The 26,076-nt window shown below is 45.2% G+C and overlaps 1 protein-coding gene across 6 annotated transcripts in view; it reads left to right on the forward strand.

The window, feature by feature from the left end:
* The window catches only part of CHD8 (chromodomain helicase DNA binding protein 8), a 1,013,809-nt gene that overhangs the window by 55,122 nt on the left and 932,611 nt on the right, over positions 1–26,076 (forward strand). For all 6 annotated transcript variants that reach the window (XM_069238270.1, XM_069238269.1, XM_069238274.1 and 3 more), the window contains exon 3: positions 17,163–17,492. In XM_069238270.1, coding sequence (XP_069094371.1) covers positions 17,163–17,492 — 330 coding nt within the window. The remainder of the gene's footprint in view (positions 1–17,162; positions 17,493–26,076) is intronic.

A 26,076-nucleotide genomic window follows, 5' to 3' on the forward strand; every position in this document is an offset into this window, starting at 1 on the left:
TTACACTCATGCCCTCTTAAATTTCTTTCTTGGAAGGTAGCATTTTTAGTCGTCATCACTTCACTTAGATGTGTTGGTGAGCTCCAGGCTTTAACCTTGGGAGAATCCTTCCTACTACACACACAGGGTGGTTATCTGTTTCAACCCATCTCAATCAATTCATTGAATTGCCAGTCTTTTTCCCTCAAGCAGATTTTGTTGCTGAATGTGATCTTCGTATATTAGATGTTAAAAGAGCACTTTTGTTCTATATTGATGAAACTAAAACTTTTAGAAAGTCTAAACAACTTCTTGTTGCTTTTTCACCACCACACAAAGGCAACCCTATAGCCAAATCAGTCATAGCCAGATGGATAGTAAACTGCGTTCAGACTTGCTATGCTAAAGCTAAGAGACCTTTATCTGTTCCTCCCAGAATGCACTACTCTGAGAAAGGGAGCAGCCATGGCCTTCTCAGGAAGCCTTCCCTTAGCTGACATTTTTAAGGCATGGTCCACACCGCACACGTACACAAAACATTGTGTGGATGTTTTGTGAAGCCAGCTTAGGCCGGGCAGTGCTAGATACCCTTTTCCAAACCACTGCAACACCCACAGGTTAGCCGCTTCTGAGGGGGGACTACTTTACAGTCTGTGCAGCGCATGTATATCCACAGAAACACATGCTTTGAACAGAATGTTAATTACCCTGTAAGCATCTGTTTGTGGCATGTCGTGCTGTAGATTGACATGCGCCCATCCTCCTCCCTGCAAACCTGTGGCTGTTGCAGTTTATCACGTGGTCATCTCTTCACTTGTTCGATGAAAAGCAACTTGCACAATTCCAGACCCAACACTAGATGGCAGGAGTTTGCCAGAGAATTTGAATCTATAGCACTACCTGCTACGGACAGATGCTTACTGGGTAAATAACATTCCTTTTTGTGCCCCCACTGCCTGCATAGATTATCTAATTGTCACCTTCAAATCCTTCCTCTCCAACAGTAGAGAGTAAGGCTGATCCTTCATTTGCATTAAAATGTCTTGATAGCTTCACCTAGTGTACTTGAAAGCAGAATCATGTAAATATTGTTGGGTGCAACCATCAGGCAGTTATTGGTGTGGGTACTCTGCCCATCTGATTAGTATTCCCAGAGGATTGTGGTCCGATATTGTCTTATCCGATCTTTCCAAGTTGCTCAAGAAATTTGTATTCTGACCAATTTGTCATGCAGATCCTGCAATTGTTAAGAGAAAGTATGCTTCCTGACTCTGCTTCCTGCTCCTCCAGGAGTGCCTTAACAACCAGCACGCTAACCACTGTGACAACATTTTCATATTATGTTAAGTAGAAATTTAGGGAAGGGAAGGGTGATAGCTATTATTGTCAGCATTGAGCCAACAGTAACTACAAGGCACTAAAGAGGTGCGCCCCATTGGCCAGAACCTTAAGTCTCTAAAAAAGCAGAATGATCCAAGTAGGGGGCTATGTGAATCCCACCCTTTTCCCCTGACTAGAAATTGTTACCATCTGGTCAAGCAACACTGTCTGATATGAAGGGAACTCCAGGCTTACCCCAGTTAAGCACTCCTCTGGTGTGGTAAATTTGCCCTCTCTATCTCCTCTGTAATTTGGCCACCTATTCTAGCATAATGAATGATTCTTGTATGAAGGCAATATAGACCCTGATATGTTTAAGAAAGGAGTGTAGTCTGTACTGTTTTCATGCCGTGGACATTTCAAGTGACCAGTGTATAAATAGCATGTGAGCACATAATATCTGTGTTTATGCATTTTACAAAGTGACCCATTTCTGGGTGGCCATTATTTTTCAGTGACTTGCATGCTGGTAATATTGAACTTCTATGTTCGTCAGAGCATGTACCACCTTTGCCCAGAATTGCTGGATGGGAGTGCACAACCAGGCGAGGCGTGTGAAATCCACTTTCCAATGCTCCACACCACTTACAGGTTGTCACCTCTCAGACCATATTTAAAGTGTCTCTGGAGTGTAATGCATTTGCTGTAAGTTCTTAAAATGAATGATTCGCAGATTACAGTTTGGCTTGAGCGAACCGGTTAATTTGTCTTCGGGTGGCAGGTGTGTGTCTAGTATAACATTCCATTTATCAAATCCCGGAGTCGTGTTTAATCGTCACCCTGGGCTGCATTGTATAATTTTGTGATGAGACTCTGATGCGTGGGGCTAGTTAGTAAAATTTGAAGTGCTCCAAGCTAAAGAGTTTTCTCCTGGGAAAGGAGAGATATTAGCCCTTATAGCCGCCTGGAGTCAATAGTATATAAAGCTTAAGAGTGGAGGTCTGTCACTGCCTGAGTGACTGATCTGCCAAAGCAACAAAGTTCCCTTTTAGGTACACATAGTCCATAGTTTTCAACCCTGATCTGTGTAAGTGTTTCAAGTGCTTGTGTCTCGTGTCCGACTGATATAATAGAAGGAAACATAAGGAGAAGTGCAGGAGCATTCAGTGGATTTTATGTTGTGGCCTGCGCCGAGTGTCTTTCAACCCCTACTGGTGTGATGAACAGTGTTAATCCTGATCTAGAGATGTCTGGGCATCTGTGTGGCAAAATAGCATTAAGTGGTGTAGGGTGAGCATCATTGTCTCTATTGCCAGATGTGGTGAATACACTTGGGGGTGATGTCTGTAATGTGCAAAACTGCGCCTGGACACACAAGTAATACAAATGCATAGAATCCCCCTTGTGCATATGGGACTGCCAGTACATCCCAGCTAATCCTAGGTTTCTTCCCTGTCGATGTTAGTGTTATCCTGTGTGATTGAACCATTTTGAACATAAAATACCATGCCATCTGCATAGAGAGATATACTAATAGGTCACGTTTGGAATGGCATGCTTTTGCCTGATAACGCACGCTATGGGTTGCGCGGGTAAGTGTGAATGATATTGGTGACAGCAGGCACTCCTGATGCGTGCCCCTATTTATATGTAACACCTCCAACATGTTTTCTTTAATTTGCACCTGGGCTACCGGGTTGGTCTATATCCGCTTTATTTGCCTAAAAAAGGGCTTGGTCATCCCTATGCAATGTAGTATTGGGAACATAAATGGCCACTCAATGGAAATGAAGGCTTTGGTGGCATCTAATAGAGATGCTGCCACTTCTGTGTCTGGGTCGTGTTGGTGGAATATTGTGAAAAGGGTTTGTAGGTTGTGTTGTGGAGCGGGTGGGTATGAAACTCGTTTGACCTGTCAGGACTGGCATAGTCTGCAACGGCTGAAGTCTAACAGCCAGTATTTCTACCAGTATTTTGGCATCAATACTAGTCATCAAAAGCAACTTGCATGACTCCGTGTTCAGGCTGTTTACAAGGTTTTAGTAAGGCAATAATTAAAGTTTTCCAGAGGGATGGATGGAGTATCTGTTTAGTATAAGCCTCTTCATATAGTGCATGCAGATGTGGCGCAATGTGTCTGCAAATTCCTTGTAGAATTAGCGCTTTAGGCCATCAAGACCAGGTGCTTTCCCATTAGTGACTGAACATATATCGGCCTTTACTATTTCTACTGTAATAGGCTGCAGTAAGCATTCCAGCTGTCCAAGGTAGAGCCTTGCCAGGGCCACATCGTCCAAGTATTTGGCAATCTCTGCCTCAGAAGCTGAGACTTGGGTGGCATATAGCTGTGTGTAAAAGTCTGAGAAGGCAGATATGATTGCGGATGTGTCAAATGGGTCCTCTTCCCCTGGACCTATGATTTTGACAGTGTGAGTGTGTGCCCACATTGTCATCAATTTGTTAGCCAAATTGCAGCCCAGTCGACTGCCCTCCCCATGTGCCCTTGCCACATGTTATTTTTTTCCCACCTCACCATTTGATTGTAGTTCATGGTTTAGTCCCAAATGGCACCAAACGTTTTTGAGCAGGGCATCGTCTTGTAATAGTGTTCCTGTATTCACAGCCTGTTCTCTATGGTATGTAGTTGCTGGCATATGTCTAGTAAAACACCTGCCTGTGTGCCTATGAAACAACTCACCCCCCCCCCCCCAAACAACCCCAATTGTGTCTTTAAATGCCTTCCATAGTGTATCTGTTCCCGTCACAGAACACATATTTTTTGTCACAGTATTTGTTTCCAGCCAGTCATGATCTGCCACATTTGGAGTCCTAAGTCTAAACTGCGAACAAGAATTCCAAGATCACTAGCAGAGGGCCATGCTACCTTAAAGCGACATGGCAACAACTCAAAACATGGTATATGGATAGGCTGAGAGCTCTATTCATTGTATACTGCAGCCACATAACTGCTGTAGTTTTCCTCGGTGTGCTGCTGGCGCTGTGTCACGGCACTCCTTGGGCAGATTGTTGTAATCAGTGTAAGTGGTACCACACCCCAGGGGCACTAGTAGCCTCCTCTCCCCTAGAGGGTTAAGTGTCATTTTGTTATCTGATTGCTCACAAAGGTTTAGGGGAAGTGTCTTTTTTTTTTTTTTTTTTTTGGGGGGGGGGGTTGGGGGTGTAGGAAGTTGGCTCTGTATGTGCTATTTCAAAGTAAGGAATAGCATGCACAGAGTCCAAGGGTTCCCCTTAGAGGTAAGATAGTGGCAAAAAGAGAATACTAATGCTCTATTTTGTAGTAGTGTGGTCGAGCAGTAGGCTTATCAAAGGAGTAGTGTTAAGCATTTGTTGTACATACACACAGGCAATAAATGAGGAACACCCACTCGGAGACAAATCCAGCCAATAGGTTTTGTTATAGAAAAATATATTTTCTTAGTTTATTTTAAGAACCACAGGTTCAAATTCTACATGTAATATCTCATTTGAAAGGTATTGCAGGTAAGTACTTTAGGAACTTTGAATAATTACAGTAGCATATATACTTTTCACATAAAACACAAATAGCTGTTATAAAAGTGGACACAGTGCAATTTTCACAGTTCCTGGAGGAGGTAAAGTATTGTTAGTTCTTGCAGGTAAGTAACCCACCTACAGGGTTCAGATTTGGGTCCAAGGTAGCCCACCGTTGGGGGTTCAGAGCAACCCCAAAGTTACCACACCAGCAGCTCAGGGCCGGTCAGGTGCAGAGGTCAAAGTGGTGCCCAAAAGGCATAGGCTTCAATGGAGAGAAGGGGGTGCCCCGGTTCCGGTCTGCCAGCAGGTAAGTACCCGCGTCTTCGGAGGGCAGACCAGGGGGGTTTTGTAGGGCACTGGGGGGGGGGGGGGGGGGGGGGAAACACCAGTCCACACAAAAAGTACACCCTCAGCAGCACGGGGGCGGCCGGGTGCAGTGTGCAAAGAGGCGTCGGGTTTCCAATGGGAGTCAATGGGAGACCAAGGGTCTTCAGCGGTGCAGGCAGGCAAGGGGGGGGCTCCTCGGGGTAGCCACCACCTGGGCAAGGGAGAGGGCCTCCTGGGGGTCACTCCTGCACTGAAGTTCCGTTCCTTCAGGTGCTGGGGGATGCGGGTGCAGGGTCTTTTCCAGCCGTCGGGATTTTAGAGTCAGGCAGTCGCGGTCAGGGGGAGCCTCGGGATTCCCTCTGCAGGCGTCGCTGTGGGGGCTCAGGGGGGACAACTTTGGTTACTCACGGTCTTGGAGTCGCCGGAGGGTCCTCCCTGAGGTGTTGGTTCTCCACCAGTCGAGTCGGGGTGGCCGGGTGCAGTGTTGCAAGTCTCACGCTTTTTGCGAGGATTTGCAGGGGTCTCTAAATCTGCTCCTCTGTAACAAAGTTGCAGTCTTTTTGGAGCAGGGCCGCTGTCCTCAGGAGTTTCTTGTCTTTCTTGAAGCAGGGCAGTCCTCTGAGGATTCAGAGGTCGCTGGTCCTGGGGAAAGCGTCGCTGGAGCAGGTTTCTTTAGAAGGCAGGAGACCGACCGGTAGGTCTGGGGCCAAAGCAGTTGGTGTCTTCTTTTCTTCTTCTGCAGGGGTCTTTCAGCTCAGCAGTCCTCTTCTTATTGTAGTTGCAGGAATCTAAAGTTTTAGGTTCAGGGAAGCCCTTAAATACTCAATTTAAGGGCATGTTTAGGTCTGGGGGGTTAGTAGCCAATGGCTACTAGGCCTGAGGGTGGGCACACCCTCTTTGTGCCCTCCTCCCAAGGGGAGGGGGTCACAATCCTATCCCTATTGGGGGAATCCTCCATCTGCAAGATGGAGGATTTCTAAAAGTTATTCACTTCAGTTCAGGACACCTTAGGGGCTGTCCTGACTGGCCAGTGACTCCTCCTTGTTTTTCTCATTATTTTCTCCGGCCTTGCCGCCAAAAGTGGGGCCGTGGCCGGAGGGGGCGGGCAACTCCACTAGCTGGAGTGCCCTGCGGTGCTGGAACAAAGGGGGTGAGCCTTTGAGGCTCACCGCCAGGTGTTAAAGCTCCTGCCTGGGGGAGGTGTTAGCATCTCCACCCAGTGCAGGCTTTGTTACTGGCCTCAGAGTGACAAAGGCACTCTCCCCATGGGGCCAGCAACATGTCTCTAGTGTGGCAGGCTGCTGGAACCAGTCAGCCTACACAGATAGTCGGTTAAGGTTTCAGGGGCCAACTCTAAGGTGCCCTCTGGGGTGTATTTCACAATAAAATGTACACTGGCATCAGTGTGCATTTATTGTGCTGAGAAGTTTGATACCAAACTTCCCAGTTTTCAATGTAGCCATTATGGTGCTGTGGAGTTCGTGTTTGACAAACTCCCAGACCATATACTCTTATGGCTACCCTGCACTTACAATGTCTAAGGTTTGGCTTAGACACTGTAGGGGCACAGTGCTCATGCACTGGTGCCCTCACCTATGGTATAGTGCACCCTGCCTTAGGGCTGTAAGGCCTGCTAGAGGGGTGACTTATCTATACTTGCATAGGCAGTGAGAGGCTGGCATGGCACCCTGAGGGGAGTGCCAGGTCGACTTACTCATTTTGTTCTCACCAGCACACACAAACTGGCAAGCAGTGTGTCTGTGCTGAGTGAGGGGTCTCCAGGGTGGCATAAGACATGCTGCAGCCCTTAGAGACCTTCCCTGGCATCAGGGCCCTTGGTACCAGGGGTACCAGTTACAAGGGACTTACCTGGATGCCAGGTAGTTTGCGGCATGGTTATGCTCCGGGTACTAAAAATGAATGAAATAATGTCAATAAGGCTTAAAAACAAGCATTGGCATAGCTATTAGGTCTTGCCCATGGGTGAGCTGTTGTCTTTGGCAATCGGGTGTGTGTGTCTAAGGTAAGGGGAAAAGAGATTAGTGGATAAGGGGATGATTGGAAAAAAGCTATATGAAACGGCCTGCACTGGCCGCTTCATAGCACTTTTTAAGTGGAAGAGCGACTATTGCAATGGCTCTTAGTGCCAGGACTATCATCCCGTATTTGCAATAATGAAGTGGGACAGCCTTACACATCAATTTTACTGTTAAGGAAATTGACTAAACACAATTGCTCACTAGGCACCATTTAGTCTCACTCCCTCAGCATGCAAATCGGCAACAAAAGAAACTTGAGCATGCCGTAAACACATCACAAACGGCAGGTGGGAGGGACCATGTGCAAAGTATCTAGTGCTCATGTGAAGTAGTCTAATACCTTCGATCGAACGTGCGCTATATAAAGCTGCAAAAAAATAAAAGCATTGACAAAGATTTGCCCCTGCTTTTTTTTTTTTCTGGGGAGGATTTTGGAATAAAAAGCAATGACAGGACATTGGGGCTGAATTGAAAACCGTGACGCAAGGGTGAAAGTAGCGTAATTGGAACGCAGCAACAGGAGAGGGTCACAATTGAAAACAAAACCAATGCAGTAATAAGATGACAACCAATCATGGGGCTTGACAATGCCATGTTCTGTAAGATAGTGTGACCAGTTCTTTAAAGTATACATTTAAGAAACTTTGGCTCAGCTCAGAGGGCTAGGACTCTCTTACCTCATAACTTCTGAAGCATTTTTATTTGCCCCCTGAAGGAAAGTGATGAGCACAATGCTGAGAACTGGTTACGCATGCAGCCCGGTCTGCTACTGACTGAGGAGGCATCACCATTCTCTAGTCATCTATGGGGTCCTGAAAATTTCCAGCTTTGAGGAGTGGGAGTGCCCAAGTATCTAGAGTACCGAAAAGTTGAAAAGAAGTATCCCTCAAGTGATCGAGCAAATAATGTGCCCAATGACAAATATCTGTAGTAGGAACCACCCTCTCCTTTGACCCCTTCCAGTCTCACTTAACTCACCACTGCCAGTCATGGTGCTGTGCCAGGCCTCTGGGTGGGACAGTGGGCACTGCTGCAGCGACGTGGAATGGTTCAAGGGCTATAGAGTTAGGGATAGCCAACTTTGCTGTCGGCTCACATTGAGCTCAACCCGGACATGCTTACTTAACACCCATTTCCTTTTTCTTCTACTCCTGCTGTTTTGTGCCCCTCCCTCTGAAATAGGGCACAGCTCCGGGGGGATTTTTAGATGTCTCGGAACAAACATCAGCCGTGGATGCGGAACCCTCAACTGATCTCAGCTGCACTCTTCTCCAGCACAGACTTGTATTTTGAAAAATGCTTAAAGAAAGTAATGGCTTCTAATCACAGTTCCTAATTGTTTTGCTTTAATCATGAGTAATGATACTCAGTTTGTTGAACTTGAACCTATATATGTGGCTTTGTCAGGATTCAGATTCGTAATCTACAAATTATTGTATGTCTCGGCAGCAAGTGTGAGTAATTAAAATGCGTTCTAATGCATCTACTCTTTCTAGAAAGTGTGTCTTTAGTTTGAAAAACATCAAACCGCTCTGACTCATTGAACGTGTCCGCACAGACTTCGAACGGATACTAGGGGCTGGCCAGTTCAAAAGACTGATAACAATGAATCACGGGACATAAAAGGCTAATAGGGGTTTAAAGTAGTGATGGGGGAGGGAGTCATTTGTGGACCGAGCAAGCAGAAAACCGAAGCTTGCACAAACACAAGCAGGAAAGAAAGAAAAGGAAAATAGTTTTCTGGACTAACGCGTAAGCATCACAGTGTAAAGATACCAGTAGCTCTGCAGTACTTCGTGTAAGGGAAAAAAAACAAAAAGGAGGGACAAAGTAGAATTCACCAGTAGCAAGTAAGCATACTTTAAGGACAAAAGAAGTGACAAAAAGACAACGGGTGGGCTATAAGCCCACAAGTTACATACGACATGCATCAAAGACAGCGCAAGCACTGTCTAGGCTTGACCTAATGTGTAGTTAGAATAGCAAAAGTAAATGTTTAATCTGACAAAATCGAAAAGGCCCCAAATCTCTCCCACAATCTGTTTTCACTGATCAAAAATCTACAAAGCCCTCCTTCTCAAGAACCAAATACTTAACGTTAATGAAAAAAAAATTCTTCCTTATTAAAGGTATAAGCCATTCGAGCTTCTCTGTTATTCTTTGAAACTCAGGCTGAAGTTGCCTATGTTGGTAGCCAGTAGCCTCTGGTTTCCAAGTTTGCTTCACTTGGATATTATGATTTATTTTCTTTGCCTATACTTGAACAATGCAGGGCTTCAGGCTCTCTGGCAGACTTCCTGCCAGCCAGCTTGCTAAAGGAATATATATCAGTTAACCTATGTTAGGCTAGAGCTGTTGTGTACTCATCATTGAAGGAAGGCTTGGTCCCTGAATCCTTGAAAATGTCTTTACTGTGCATCACAAGGTCTTTTCTAAATATCTTTTCTAACTACGGACCAGCTTCGCAACTGCTTCTTTCAGTAGTGTTGTGGAAAGTGTGATGTTGCACCAGCTGGCTAGATTTGTAACCACCAGGAACCTGTTTGCATGCAGCATAGATGGTACTTTCGGAAGGCCACAGTTTTGAGCTCGCTGTCATCGTCTCTGTTCTGTATGATTTGAGGGCACTGGCAGACCTGGATATACCTAAAACACTAATTTTACTAGATTTAGTACCAAAACGTTTGACACTGAGTCGCAATGTTTTTCTTTTGAGAGGAGAAGGAATTGCAGTTTGGTAAATAGCTTTGAAAGTGGCTCAATGATTTTTTTTTAATCAACAGATCCTTCCGAGTAAGATTAACACCATATGAATCCTTGTTTATTCAGTGCCCTTGTGGTGTTCCTTAAGGGTTCAATTGTTACCCACTTCTTTTTAATCTTTTCTGAATTCGTTTAGCCCATCTTGAGTCTTTCGGTCTAAAATATTTCCTTTATGCCAACACCATTCAAATTATTTTCAAAGAGTGATATTAGACCAACAACTAATCTGCATGACTGCTAAGTGAGGGTACACCATTCCATGATCTCCAATTTTCTATGTTAAATGGATTGAAGATTGAGATCCTGCCCCCTCAATCAGTATCACTATTTCTGTCCAGTGTTTTTATGCTCCCCCAGCCTAAACTCTTCACCTTCCCTTACTTTCCCAAAAATTCACAATCTAATCAACAAAAGCAGGCATCCAGTCATTTATGCTCAGCATCTACATCTGTGTTCCTAAAACTCTGTTTGTTCTTTTAAGACTCCTCGCCCACCGATCTAACTAGTGACATGATTTCTCATCGGGGTCCCAGCCCGGGTGCCTAATGCCTCCAGGGTGTGCTTGCACGCCTGATAACAGTGGAGCGGGTCAAATATCTTCGTGTATTTGCACCTACAATGTGAAGTGTGCATCAACTGAAAAAAGTGTGATGTTAAAATTGTCTAGAGAGCACCCTTGTACTTATGTACCACTTTATTATGGGTGGCCTTGGACAAGGTTAAACAAATCTTTGTGTGATATACTTGGAACAATAATGTGCTCCTACACCTTATATAAGATCATGGTCAACATGTTTCAGCTATTTATCTCTGTGGCCCAGAGGGGTCACCTTGACTTTCTGCAGGATCTGTTATGCGGTTTACACCAGCTCACTAAGGTTACTTGAATATCCCGTTTACTCACGGTTTCTCATTTTTCAGTGGCTCAACTCCATCTGAGAATAAAAAAAAGAGAGGCGAACACAGATAGCCAGCATGTCCATATTTATATTGTAATCATCAGGCGTACATCTCAGACTTGGGAGTTCTATCATGCTACCTTTATCTCAAAGCACAGTACCTTCTGTAAATTTGGCCAGTTCACTTACTCTACTACTCACACAAATGCGGCTGAAACAATGTCCATAACTCCTAACATAATGTTTATGGACCTCAGACGCTCTTTGCAGGGCATAGTGTGACATGTCACGTTTTGCATGGGCGAAATGGCATTTCATACTTGAAGTGACAGGAGAGAAAATGATTCCCCTTCGGTAGTGAGCAATAATAAATGCATGAAAATTGGTTATTGGAGCCGTACGTCATATTTCTCAGGGAGCACGAGTGGTAGCATCACAGATGGTCTAAGAGAGGAGATTATTCCCCCTGTATGCTAAAACTAGCAAATAAGCGTATGAGGAAAAACATACTACCAAATGAGGAATTAAACAAGGGAAACTACTCACCTTACTTCCTGGTACCAAAACAAGACTTTAGACTAAGGCCAATCCTGGACCTCTGGTTCATAAACAAATTCATCCACTCCCAGCATTTCAAAATGACAACCCCACAGGACGTAAACCCACTCCTCCAAAAAAACTACAGGGCAACCATACCAATTCAAGGTCTTAGCTTTCAGAATAAAGTCAGCACCAAGGGTTTCCACAAAATGCCTAGCAAAAGTCGCAGCATTCCTAAGAAGGAAGGGAATATATGCATACGCCTAACTGGGCAACTGGTTTAATAAGGCACCCTCAAATGAGAAATGTCAAAGGGACACCAAAACAGTGATTGCAACTCTAGGGTTCAGCATAAATCACCAAAAAATCATCCCCAAAACCACAGCTAAAAAAGATCTTAGGAGCCAGCCTCGATGCAAGTAAAGCACATGCTTTCTCTGCACAGAGGAGAATACACGCGATGACAGACCAAACTCGCCTTTACCAGAAGGGGCAATTTCTGACAGTGAGGCCAATCATGAAGTTGATGAGCATGATGGCACCCTTGCATTCCCCTCATTCCCCATGCGAGACTCCACATGCGACCATTCCAGGCATGGCTGGTCACAAACCACTTGGAATTGGGAGGATCTAGTGATCGTAACAGAAAAAAACAGAAGGAGATAAAATGGTGGGCATCCAAACCCATAACCAGGAGAAGACCTTTCAAGACCGCAGCTTCCTCCGTGACCATCACAGTGGATGCGTCCCTCAAGGGACCGGCATAAAGGATCCGAGGCCAATGGCTGTGTTACTGGCCCTGAAAGCATTTGACACAAGTATCAGGATCCAAACAGACAATACAACAACAGTGGCTACAAAGGGGTACAAAGTCGTTCACCGTAGGCAAGTTAGCCCAGGAAATATGGAAATGGATGATACCACAGGAAATCAACCTACAGTCCACCTGCCAGGGAAGAACAATATAGATGCAGACAGACTGAGCAGACAGGAACTCAGCACACATGAATGGGTGATAAAACAAAGGAGCTTTAAAGTGCTATGCAGTAACATGGCTGCAGCATATAAATGTTAAAGCACTAAATACTGAGGCAACGTAATTTTAAAGCTGTATCGGGCCTATATATTCCATGTCCAGACACTCCCGGCCCGTTCAGCTCACTGTTACAGCTGTTTGTTTATTTATTTTTCCTTCATTTGTGACATTTTTCTTTTTCGAGTGCATCTAATGTAAAAATGTCAACATAACTCTAGCGATTTATGACCTTGCTGGAGAGAGCATGTACTTTAGTCTAGTGGAAGTTTGGAATCATAAGGTGATTCATAGGGTTAATGTGCCTGCTGTGGAACATGTACTAAGCAGCGCAGAGTGCATATAATGTAAAAAATATCAAAATACCTCTGGCATTTATTGTTCTTTTTGGAGACAGAACAGCTTTGTATTTTCACCTCCGGGTCAAATCTGGACTATGAAGTCACTTGAGGTGTCTGTCCTGGTGAACCCTTTTTGTTCACACTCCCTACCCCCTGCTTCTGACTCCAGAGACCTCATTTCCCCACACTTGGCACAGTGACACCTGCCTACAGCTTTCTTGGGCATGACGGGCGACGTGCTTTTAATACACCTCAGGACCTGGAAAGAAAATGCTTTCCGATGTGCCTGGAAGCGCTAGAGCTAATAAAAAAAATAAATACATATTTACCATGCATTATCTGAGAAGGTAATCTGGTAACCTACAGATCACATGAATAAAAGTGAAAAGCACAAATGAAATGACTCTTATTAGGTAACAGTGTAACCAATGTGAGCAGTGCTCCAATACTGTCGACCTAGTTCGCGCTCTGAGCGCCATGGCACCCACAGATAAAAGAAAAAAGTAGTTTGCCCATGCTGAAGTATATCGGCAGTCGTGCAAAAATCCATTTAACCTGGTTAGTCTGCAAGGCGGTAACAAAACTGCCCCAAGGCGGGACAAAGGTAAAGCATTTAATCAAGTGATTTGGAAAGGCAAGCCCACAAACGAAAGTAGTGGGCGTGGTTAAAAGCCCATAATACTTAAAACAGGTCAAAGCACTTGTGTGCTCAACCTAAAAAGGAGGGCCCTGGGAACCTCAAACCCTTTAACCTGCATATCTATCAAGGTAAGTCACCACAAATTCAAGACACAAGCAGTAGTCTTGCACATAGTCATGGGGGAACAGACCTCCTCTTGTCTAAATCATTCCGTGGAAAAGCACTGCGCTAAGTAATCAGAAGTTGAAAACGTAGATGCTCCAGCAGGGAAATAACTAGCTGCATACTGTCATTTACAGATCCTAGTACATGGATACAATATAATGCACACCTTATGTTACTTTATTCAGCTTTATTTATTGCTAATTAGCATGTTGTTTGAAAGCAATTTGTATGTCTAGAATGCTATGCAGGTAAAAGCTAGTGCTGATTATATGCAAAGCTCAGGAACCTATGTTTGCAAACCTTTCTGATCCCAGGGTGTATCCGCACACGTGTGCCTGGAGTATCCCAGTTAGGTGAGTACAAAGATCACTCCAGACATATTTACAATGGTAATAGTTTTATATTGCTGTGTACCTGCTCACAAGGTGTAATATGATTTTAGGGATCACTTCAGAGGTATAAAAGGTGCTAGGAGAGTTATGTTTAACGTCCTGGACGACTGCTCACAAAGTAAAAGGACAGCATGATTCAAGGGAGTGAGTATCTCTTACAACTGGGGCCAAGGAAGTAGCAAAGCAAAAGCCTGATAAATGAGTTGTCGGGGAGAGGGAGAACCTGTGAAGGCAGAGTTAAGCGGGGGTTTACAGGCAGGCTTGGGTGACCCTAGTTCTTTAATAATGGTAGGACAGGACGGGATGAGGCGCATAGTGCAAACACACATCATCTTGAGAACTGTTATATAACATAAATGATGGATCCCAGCTGGCAAGGAATGAAATGCAATCGCTGAAACTGTACTAAGGAGGATGCTCATATGAATTGGCGTGGGGAAAAAACACGGGGCGCTCTCAATACCACCACCTAGCTCTCTCTACACTATCAGTGTTCCTCTTCCTTGGCTTGACACTGTGATATACTACAGGGTAAACAACCTGTAGCGTAAGGAAGCAGTTGTCACTTAGGCACAGACTTACTGCCAGGTGAACAGAAAATTAAAGGAGTGTGGTTGGTCAGTTTGATTCCTCAGACTGCATTTGCCGCCTTGGGGAAATAGACATGTGACCCATGGACTGCCTGTCTGATTTTTTTTTTTTTTTTTTTTTCTTCACTTGTCTGGGTTCTGCTTATTAATGCACTTACAGCACATCTCTCATTCTGTCTCCAAACCGCATTGCACAGAGATGGCCAATAGCTCGTCACAGCTTAGAGTGCAGACTCAGACATTTGGCCAGTGAACTTGAGTAGTAGAGTTCACTGAGACAGTCAGTCACAGGCAGACTTATATTTTCAAACACAGATCCGTTTCGCGGTCACTGATTGGCTGTGTCGGGTTTCCTCAGTTCTGAATGTTTATCATGGTTACCGTAATTTACTGATACAAACATGCAATGTAAAGTCACTTGTCTCTTGTAACCGAAAGCTCAAACGTGAGCGTTAACTAAAATATCTGGATGTTAGACTAAGTACACATTAAAACGTCTTGTCCTTGACAGGGTTTTTCAAGTGTCAGGCGAGGGAAAAAAAAATCCACACCCCTGGAACATTCTGAATACTGTTAAACTACCGCTAGGCCATTACTTCAGCAAAGACAGCTAATCAAATGAAAATAGAGTGCCTTAGTCTAAGAAAACCAGTAACATCAAGATTAAAACCATGTGAGAAGATGGGGGTCAGTAATTCCAACATTAAAAAGGCTATTCTGCAAATGCTGGAGTGGATGTCTTTTGATGTTTGGCCTCAAGTTTTTGGCTTACAGTATTAATTACAAAGTGGAGTCCTTTTGAATGCCTGTGGTCTGCCATGGCGCAAGGAGGTTGAGGACTGTTTCCCCATACAGCGAAAGTATATTGACTGCCTTCCTGTGGCTGTTGGTTCAGAACCACTGGTAGATGATATGGGTGAGCAGTGGTACTCCAGGTTCTCTTATTCAGGATGGAGGGTATCTTTTTTTGTGAGCCCAGCCTTGTGTTTTCCTCCATCACACTTTCACTTTGTGTATTGATTATCAAGTACAGAAACCTGACACCTCCCTGAGCCTCTCTTTTGTCTGCGCTGGGTCAGAGCCAGGCCACTGCCGTGAGGGGCAGCAATACACAAAAGCTATGTCGGGAGAGCAGTTAGGAAAGGAAAACTGAAATGTTTTGTGTCGTCCATGTTCAGTTAAGCAGGGTAATTATAGCTAGAACCTGCATCACAAGTATTTATGGTTGTAGTCTCATGTTTTTTGTGCTTAGTCTTAGCACATGAATTATCTAGGTTAAATGACATTCATTAGTTTTTTTCAGCACTGCTAGGTTATACTAACCGCAGATATGTGCTGTACAGATGCTGATAACCTCATAAAATAACATACCGGCTACTGTATTTAACTTTGATTTTACTCGTTCTCCTTATTTTATTAGTGGAATGAACGCTTAGTCAACTCAGGCAAGAGATATTGAAACTGAAACATTGGCAAACATCTTAATCAAAATATTTTATCTTGAGGGATTCGTTGTAAGACAGCCTCTGTATTACAAAGGCAGCAATATAGTGACACATTTGTGTTTGTCTGTCTAACTTACCTGCGCAAGTCTGATCCTTGAAAAGGCATGTCAGACTGTGCTTCAAAGAGCATTCTGGGACAGCAACTGGTAGGTGGATCTGAAACTCACCAGTGAATAGTACCGTGGCAGAGAGAAGGTGCTGGAGTCCTAGATAGTTAAGGCCCCATGGGGTCTAGAATTCTGTGCATCACCGGCTGCACTCTCTTTGCAGTGCTCTGCCCTGCTATCATAAGTGCAGCAGATGCAGTGGTCTCACGGCTAAGGAGACAGCAGCATCCCTATCTTGACTGCATTGCATGTAATTGTGGGCCAAGCACCTGACCGAATAACTATAAAATGTTGTGATGAATCGGGTCTATAAAGTAAATGAGCATATGGTAAAGAATGTTCCAAGTAATGTTATCTTTCACAAGTGTAAAAATAATTTGTTTGTAGTAGGTATTAGCCATTTGTTGCGTTGTTACTGGTGGGTTATTTTGGTAGTATAGAAATATTTGACACCAATTTGTTTAAGAATTCATCATTGTTTGTTCTTAGATGTCCACACATTTGATTTTTTTTTTTTTAATTATCTCAGAGGTATATAGTGCACCCACTGAGCAATGGTCTTATTTCCTTCTGTGACTACTGTCCTTACCCATCAAACATAACACATGAGAAACTGATTCACACTGATAATTGGTATAGTTTCAGGAGTATGGGGTAGAACAAGATGTCTTTTGCCTACAAAGCGTGTAGGAAATATTTTTATATCTGAAAGAAACCAATCTACCCAGCTTGAATGTATCGAAAGTCTTGGATATTCAGTACACTACTTGGCAAAACAGCCAATAAAAATGCTTCATTAGTAAGTGGCAACTAGACTGACATTGACTACTTGTAATGTATGAAGGACATACTCCAGAGAGCTCTTAAAGCAAAGGAGTGTTTAATGAAGTGCCCCTCTTGGACTTGGAGTTTTTGTTTCTGCTGACCTCATTCACTTGTTTTTATTGGTTGTTATAACTTATTTTAATTTCTTATTTTTTTATTGTAACTTTTTATATATTTTCAGGGTGAGTCTAAGAGGATAACCCTGGTACTACAACAGCCACCCCAGGGTGGGCAGGGCGGCCCACGGCAAGTGATGTTAGGTGGCATGCCCGGCAAGATCCTGCTGCAGAGCAATCAGCTGGCTGCTCTGACTCAGGCCAAGAATGCCCATGGTCAGCCTGCTAAGGTGGTGACCATCCAGCTTCAGATGCAGCAGCCACAGAATTCCGGGCAGCAGCCACAGAAGTTCCAGTTTGTACAGCAGGGCCATTCGCAAACCGTGATGCTTGCTCCTTCTGGTCAGCAGGGTCTGCGACAAGCTGTGCCCCTAAAAGTGGTCCTGCATCCTCAGGTGAGGTGACTCCTCTTAAGTCTTTCTGTCTTGTGTGCACTTCTTGCATGCTACAAAAATGCTTTCTGGTACCATGGTGTAGCCCAACACTTTGTAAGAAAGGACAGAGGCCACAAATCTTGCAGTATTGCTTTCTTGTTCCTTTTTGCTACAACGCAAAAATCTCCTGTTAAAATCTAGTAAATTGCTGCTTTTAAATAAAACACTTTCCTACATGGCCATGTTGTAACTCTTTGGGCACTTTTAAGGGCTTTCAACTCGGGTTGCTAGCATTGTCATGCCATTTGCTGTCCCTGCCATTAAGCCTAGCAGCAGAAGGTATTGTTTTTTAAAAGCCATTGATTTTGGCATCTTTAGGATGCATTTGGAAATTTGTAGTTTACTGTGCAGTAAATTGATTGCTGAAAAAACAAAATCATGTCCAAGGTTTTTGTTTTGGATGTTTTGGATTATGTGCGTAATATTTTAAAATTTGTTCTGAAGAGAAAATGTCAGACTGTTGACAGGTGATTCAACCATCATTGTTTTGAAATCTGCCTTTTTTTTTTTTTTTTTTTAAGCTCCCATATAACTTCTGGAATCACAAAGCACCTTGTCATTGAAGTCCTTATGTAATTATTCATACCATTATAGTCCTAATGTGTGATATTTATTGTACTGGCTCCAAGACAAAAAAAAATTCATCTCTTAAAAATGAATACTAAGATAGGAGTTGACGTGACAGAATGAACCTAGTATGATATACTGTACAGGGGTTTGGAATTTAATAAGATATCTACTTGCCCTTGGGAAAGGGTCAAATCAAATCATTAGCATTTGTAAAGCGCGCTACTCACCCGTGCGGGTCTCAAGGCGCTAGGGGGGAAAAGGGGGGGTTATCGCTGCTCGAACAGCCAAGTCTTTAGGAGTCTCCGGAAAGCGGAGTGGTCCTGGGTGGTCCTGAGGCTGGTGGGGAGGGAGTTCCAGGTCTTGGCCGCCAGGAAGGAGAAAGATCTCCCACCCGCCGTGGAGCGGCGGGTGCGAGGGACGGCAGCAAGTGCGAGGCCAGCGGAGCGGAGGGGGCGGGTGGGGACGTAGAAGCTGAGGCGTCTGTTGAGGTATTCCGGTCCCTTGTTGTGGAGGGCTTTGTGTGCGTGGGTGAGAAGACGGAAGGTGATCCTTTTGCTGACTGGGAGCCAATGCAGGTGTCTCAGGTGTGCGGAGATGTGGCTGTTGCGGGGTACGTCGAGGATGAGGCGGGCCGAGGCGTTTTGGATGCGTTGCAGGCGGTTTTGGAGTTTGGCGGTGGTCCCGGCGTAGAGGGTGTTGCCGTAGTCCAGGCGACTCGTGACAAGGGCGTGGGTCACGGTTTTTCTGGTGTCGGCGGGGATCCAGCGGAAGATCTTGCGGAGCATGCGGAGAGTGAGGAAGCAGGCGGAGGACACGGCGTTGACTTGCTTGGTCATGGTGAGAAGAGGGTCCAAGATGAAGCCGAGGTTGCGGGCGTGGTCTGCGGGGGTCGGTGCGGTGCCGAGGGCCGTGGGCCACCAGGAGTCGTCCCAGGCGGACGGGGTGTTGCCGAGGATGAGGACTTCCGTTTTTTCAGAGTTCAGCTTTAGGCGGCTGAGCCTCATCCAATCTGCGACGTCCTTCATACCCTCTTGTAGGTTGGTCTTGGCGCTGGCGGGGTCCTTGGTGAGGGAGAGTACAAGTTGGGTGTCGTCGGCGTAGGAGGTGATGATGATGTCGTGCTTGCGTACGATGTCGGCGAGGGGGCTCATGTAGACATTGAAGAGTGTCGGGCTGAGCGATGAGCCTTGAGGTACGCCGCAGATGATCTTGGTGGGTTCTGAGCGAAACGGAGGGAGGTAAACTCTTTGGGAGCGGTTAGCGAGGAAGGAGGCGATCCAGTCCAGGGCCTGGCCTTGGATCCCGGTGGAGCGTAGGCGGGTGATTAGGGTGCGGTGACAGACGGTGTCAAAGGCAGCCGAGAGGTCGAGGAGAATGAGGGCGACTGTTTCACCGTTGTCCATCAGGGTTCTGATGTCGTCTGTGACTGAGATGAGGGCGGTTTCCGTGCTGTGGTTGGTTCGGAATCCGGTTTGTGAAGGGTCGAGCAGGTTGTTGTCTTCCAGGAAGGTGGTCAGCTGTTTGTTGACGGTCTTTTCTATTACCTTGGCTGGGAAAGGTAGAAGAGAGATGGGGCGGAAGTTTTTCAGGTCGCTTGGGTCAGCCGTAGGTTTCTTTAGTAGGGCGTTGACTTCAGCGTGCTTCCAGCATTCGGGGAAGGTAGCAGAAGAAAAAGAAGAGTTGATGACGGTCTGGAGGTGCGGGGCGATGATGTCGTCGGCTTTGTTAAAGATGAAGTGCGGGCAGGGGTCCGAAGGGGCGCCGGAGTGGATAGAGTTCATGATGGATTTGGTTTCTTCCGTGTTGATGTGGGTCCAGTTGTTGAGGGTGATGTCCGGGGAAGCGGGTTCAGTGGTGTATGGTTGGGTCTGGTGTCCGAAGCTGTCGTGGAGGTCGCTGATCTTGCGATGGAAGAAAGTGGCGAGGGATTCGCACAAATCCTGTGAGGGCGTGACGGCGTTGGCGCTGGCGCTGGGGTTGGAGAACTCTTTGACGATGCTGAAGAGTTCTCTGCTGTTGTGGCTGTTTTTGTCTAGTCTGTCGGTGAAAAAGATCCTTTTGGCAGTGCGGATCAGGTGGTGGTGTTCGCGTGTAGCGTTCTTGAGGGCGGTCATGTTGTCAGCGGTGTGGTCCTTGCGCCAGGCCTTCTCAAGGGCACGACAAGTTTTCTTTGATTCTTTGAGGGTGTCAGAGAACCAGAGAGGTTTTTTGGTGTTGGTCTGTCGATGCGTGCGTTTGAGGGGAGCAAGGTTGTCAGCGCAGTTGGAGATCCAGTTTGTGAGGTTGAGAGCTGCGTCGTTGGGGTCGGTGGTGAGGGTGGGTTGGTTGGCGGCGAGAGCGGAGAAGAGTTGCTCTTCAGGGATCTTGTTCCACTGTCGACGAGGGATGGGTTGAGTGCGGAGGTGGGAGGTCTCGCGTCGGAATGTGAAGTGGACGCAGCTGTGGTCGGTCCAGTGCAGGGCAGAGGTGTGGCTGAAGAAGACGTGTTTGCTGGCGGAGAAGATAGGGTCGAGCGTGTGTCCGGCGATGTGGGTGGCGGTGTTCACCAGTTGTTTGAGGCCGAGGTTGGCGAGGTTGTCGAGCAGGGTGGTGGTGTTGGGGTCGTTGTTTTGTTCCAGATGGAAGTTGAGGTCGCCTAGGAGGATGTAGTCCGGTGAGGCGAGGGCGTGCGGGGAGATGAAGTCGGCGATGGCGTCGCTGAAAGAGGCGCGAGGTCCGGGAGGACGGTAGACGAGGGATCCTCTGAGGGTGGTCCTTGGGTCGGTGCGAATCTGAAAATGCAGGTGTTCAGCGGCGAGGGGGGGGTCTTCGGTGGAGGTGGTGACGCTGATGGAGTCTTTGAAGATGATGGCGACACCTCCTCCTACTTGGTTGGTGCGGTCTTTTCTGGAGATCTTGTAGCCTTCGGGGATGGCGGTAGCGATGTCTGGAGCAGAGGAGGCGTTCATCCATGTCTCCGTGATGAAGGCGACGTCCGGGGCTGTGGAGTCCAGGAGGTCCCAAAGTTCAACGGCGTGCTTGTGGACGGAACGAGCGTTGACCAGGATGCACTTGAGGTGGTTGATGGCGCGTGGGCTTGTGGTCGTGGTACTTGATAAATGCTTCATAAATCTAGTTGTCCTGTTAAGAAAATCTACTTGTCCCTTTGGTGCAGTGTAGCGTGGCAACACATTATGGCAGCAAACTCATTATACAAGTGCTCTGATAGTAGCCTCTCCGATTATGCCAGGGCTACTACTATAGTAGGAATGGAATACTAGCTGTTTGCTTATTTTGTCACCTTTCTGCAGATATACATACTGGGTCTGGAGCTAGCTGTAAGCAGTACCCCTTTGAGTCTGTGCAAACCTACTAACATGCATATTTTAATTGTCTCCCCCGCTCTTCTATAATCTTTTACTGAGACGGTTTGGAAATGTACTCCTGACAAGGGTCGGAAGGTAAACTTTTTCCAGGGTTGGGGAAAAAAAAGTAGTAAAGGGAAATTGAATTTGTAAACTCTCAACAGATTGTTGCATGAGCAACTCTACACCTGCATATTTGCTTATGTTAAAATACAGTTCACAAATACTTTCTAGGAGTATGATTTCCTGGTCTACTTCTGTTAACTTGTGAATTCATAAAATCCTCAAATCTGCACTAATATGCAAAGACATAAACCATAGGTTCACTTTTGTGACTTTCTTAAAGAATTGCCACCCCTAATAAAATCTGGCATTAACCAAGACTTTTTTGTTTTATTAAAATTCTATATTTCTCTCTATCCATTTATCAGCGGACTTCACTGTTGCCACTTGCAGAACCCGCTCCTACTCAGAACCTGAATACCCTTGTGGGTGACATGTTTGCGCTATACAAATGCATGTTACATTACAATGAGCAGAATCTTCTCTTTCATGAAGAGCAAACTGGCACCCAAAGTAGTTGTTCAGTGCCAGGAACTACTGTGGCAATAAGTGCTTTTTGCAAACAAACTATTTTTACTTTTTGCTAATATTTTTTTAAATGGTAAGGGCCCAGCCGTTCACACAGCAATAGTTTTACAAAAATTATGTCAAATCAATTTGCGCATTGGCAAAAGCAAAAAGATTGACTGTCTGATCTATTGGGTTTGCAAATGCTTGTTTATATTAACGTTTCCCGTAATCTTGTTGAAACTGGTTACACACTGACTTTCCAACATGAATATTTGTTTTAATATTAGCATGCATCAGCACATTTTAGTAAACGATGCTTCAAAGAAATGGTATCTAAAATTTCACAGTAGTTCAGCAAAATGTTTTTTTTTTTTTCCTAGTTGCATTTTTATGAAGATTTTATTTTAAGCAAAACATTCTGTCTTGTTTTCAAGCTTCTGCAAATGTTTGTATTTAAGCAGGAAGCATTCTGTAAGCATTATGCTTCGTATCATATTTTTTTTTTAACTTTGCAAACGGGTGTACACAATTTTTATTGGAACCACTGTTAGTTGTGCAGTTTAAGCTTACAACATTTATTTAGAAAGCTCACCCTAATAATAGTCTTTGTATTCATGAACTGTATATGTAAGTTTGAACAGCATTAACCTATGGACACAAATACTACCTCAACTGCAGACAGTTCCTTTTACTGCTCTGTAATGTGGTAATGTAAATTGGCAGCCAAGGGGTTTGTGCTGCAGGGCGTTGCGCCTACCTGTCCTAAATAGCATATTAACCTGAACTTGTTGTCCTTGACAACAAACAATAGGTCCTGGGCATTGGGCTATAGGAATTCCACACCCCTGTATATGTTCGGGAACGATGATTTCCATAAGGGCATGTAGAAAGACAAAATCCAACCGGTTAAGGAATAAATCTAGTCTTTTGAATTCATTGAAGGGTTCTAACCCTATTTTTTCCTTCTAAAAGAGAATGCTGGTATCAGTGGCGGCAACCAGCAGTTATCTATTTAGGAGGCTTCATCAGCCCAGCCAGATTGTACAGGCTCCAGGACCCTCTTAGTACTGTTAAAGTTATTGATGGATATAAAAAAGGAAGATCATTACAAATCTGATTGCGCAGAGGATCAGTAAATTAAGGGATTTGGCTAGTCCTTCCAGTTTAGGGACAGAAGCTTCTGCTCTGTTGACCCAGGTATAGCCTGTTTTTGGAGACCATGGTAGTAAAGTGGACAATCCTCAATTTAGGATTCCAAAAAAGAATATCAACAGTCCTGGGATCCTATTTGTTCCTTAAACTCTTTTCGACTCGTCTTCTATCATTTCAGTAGGTGTGACACCCTCGGAGGTAGCAGAGGTAGTCCCATGCCCTGTGACTGCACTCTTCCCTATCTTTAAGAACAACAAATGTTCCATGACGAAATAAGGAAAAAGAATTGAAAAACTGCAATTTGTGGAAGAAGAAATGGAGAATTTCCCAAAAAAACGCCCAGGAAAGCTCCTTTTAGATGAAACGTTGGCGGTCATTTTAGAGATGAATGGGTCAGATAAATGCGAAGTCGTCTTTGGGAAATAGAAACATCATGAGGAACAGTCCTTAAACCGATACAATCCTTCCTTTATTTTCCCTACTGTAAAGAATGCAGAAGATAATTTAAAAGGTGAGTTCTGTGCCTTGGATCGTGCAATAATTTACATTAATCCTGTAGCTAAATGCTTTCCCAATGTTGTAGTGAGAGGAAAAAAAAGTGAATCTCGGGCAGAGCACTTGAGGGAAACGATTTGCTTTGTCTGTACCTTCTGCAACCACTACACTTCATTTTGTGATTTTTTTTTTTTTTTTTTTCTTTCTTTTTTTCTTTTAATTATATTATCATTATTGGCAATTTTATCAAGCAAAACAAAGTGCTTAACCGTGCTTTTGAATTAACTGTTACATCAGAATGGATCATTTTTCCTTTAAGTTTCACAAAGATTCAGTTTAGTTAATTTAGGACAAAATTATTGGACCGGCAAACGGAGGAGCTGCGCCCCTAGGTAGACTTCCATTCTGTGGCATTGAAACTGTTTGGAGCCAATGCCCCTCCACTTTATTCCCCTCCTCAATGCGGTAATGTTTCCTCGAAGACCCCCATATATTGTGAACCTTTTTGTTGGCATCCTCTAGCCTTATAGGTTACTTTTTTGGCCATCATGTATAAGTTCATTCCTGCTTTCCATTCCCTAATAGTTGGCATCTCTGTGGCTGCTTAGTGTTTGGCGACATCTCTTTTGGCCACTATTAGGCCTAGGTTACCGAAAAGGAGCTTGGGTTGTGACAGGTTTGTCAAATTTTGTGATAATGTTTGAGGTTTCTCTTGGCCAAGAAAAAAGTCACACTGTGAGAATCTAAAAAATCTGTTGGTTTCCTTATCAATGGGCAGAAGGCAGGTCACATTATTAGACACAGAGTAAGTGGATCCAGAACTCAATGGTAAAAACTAAATAAATGAATGGAGTTGGTTGGCCGGCATTGTTAATGGTTTTCACACTTTGGGCCAGTTGATTAAGACTTCTAGTTTAATAATAAATTAACAGGCATTGGCAAAGCCAATAGGTCTCACCAACCCAAGATGTATTGCCTTGGTATTTATTTATTTATTTAGTTATTGTAAAGAAATGGCTCCCTGTTGCAGTTACCCCCCACTTTTTGCCTGATACTGATGCTGACTTGACTGAGAAGAGTGCTGGGACCCTGCTAACCAGGCCCCAGCACCAGTGTTCCTTCACCTAAAATGTACCATTGTATCCACAATTGGCACACCCTGGCATTCAGATAAGTCCCTTGTAACTGGTACTTCTAGTACCAAGGGCCCTGATGCCAAGGAAGGTCTCTAAGGGCTGCAGCATGTCTTATGCCACCCTAGAGACCCCTCACTCAGCACAGACACACTGCTTACAAGCCTGTGTGTGCTAGTGAGAACAAAATGAGTAAGTCGACATGGCACTCCCCTCAGGGTGCCATGCCAGCCTCTCACTGCCTATGCAGTATAGGTAAGACACCCCTCTAGCAGGCCTTACAGCCCTAAGGCAGGGTGCACTATACCATAGGTGAGGGTACCAGTGCATGAGCACTGTGCCCCTACAGTGTCTAAACAAAACCTTAGACATTGTAAGTGCAGGGTAGCCATAAGAGTATATGGTCTGGGAGTCTGTCTTACACGAACTCCACAGCACCCTAATGGCTACACTGAAAACTGGGAAGTTTGGTATCAAACTTCTCAGCACAATAAATGCACACTGATGCCAGTGTACATTTTATTGTAAAATACACCCCAGAGGGCACCTTAGAGGTGCCCCCTGAAACTTAACCGACTGTCTGTGTAGGCTGACTAGTTCCAGCAGCCTGCCACACCAGAGACATGTTGCTGGCCCCATGGGGAGAGTGCCTTTGTCACTCTGAGGCCAGTAACAAAGCCTGCACTGGGTGGAGATGCTAACACCTCCCCCAGGCAGGAACTGTGACACCTGGCGGTGAGCCTCAAAGGCTCCCCCCTTTGTCACAGCCCAGCAGGGCACTCCAGCTTAGTGGAGTTGCCCGCCCCCTCCGGCCACGGCCCCCACTTTTGGCGGCAAGGCTGGAGGGAACAAAGAAAGCAACAAGGAGGAGTCACTGGCCAGTCAGGACAGCCCCTAAGGTGTCCTCAGCTGAGGTGACTCTGACTTTTAGAAATCCTCCATCTTGCAGATGGAGGATTCCCCCAATAGGGTTAGGAGTGTGACCCCCTCCCCTTGGGAGGAGGCACAAAGAGGGTGTACCCACCCTCAGGGCTAGTAGCCATTGGCTACTAACCCCCCAGACCTAAACACGCCCTTAAATTTAGTATTTAAGGGCTACCCTGAACCCTAGAAAATTAGATTCCTGCAACTACAAGAAGAAGGACTGCCCAGCTGAAAACCCCTGCAGCGGAAGACCAGAAGACGACAACTGCCTTGGCTCCAGAAACTCACCGGCCTGTCTCCTGCCTTCCAAAGATCCTGCTCCAGCGACGCCTTCCAAAGGGACCAGCGACCTCG

This window comes from Pleurodeles waltl, chromosome 6 (genome assembly GCF_031143425.1).
Source record: "Pleurodeles waltl isolate 20211129_DDA chromosome 6, aPleWal1.hap1.20221129, whole genome shotgun sequence".
Taxonomy (NCBI): domain Eukaryota; kingdom Metazoa; phylum Chordata; class Amphibia; order Caudata; family Salamandridae; genus Pleurodeles; species Pleurodeles waltl.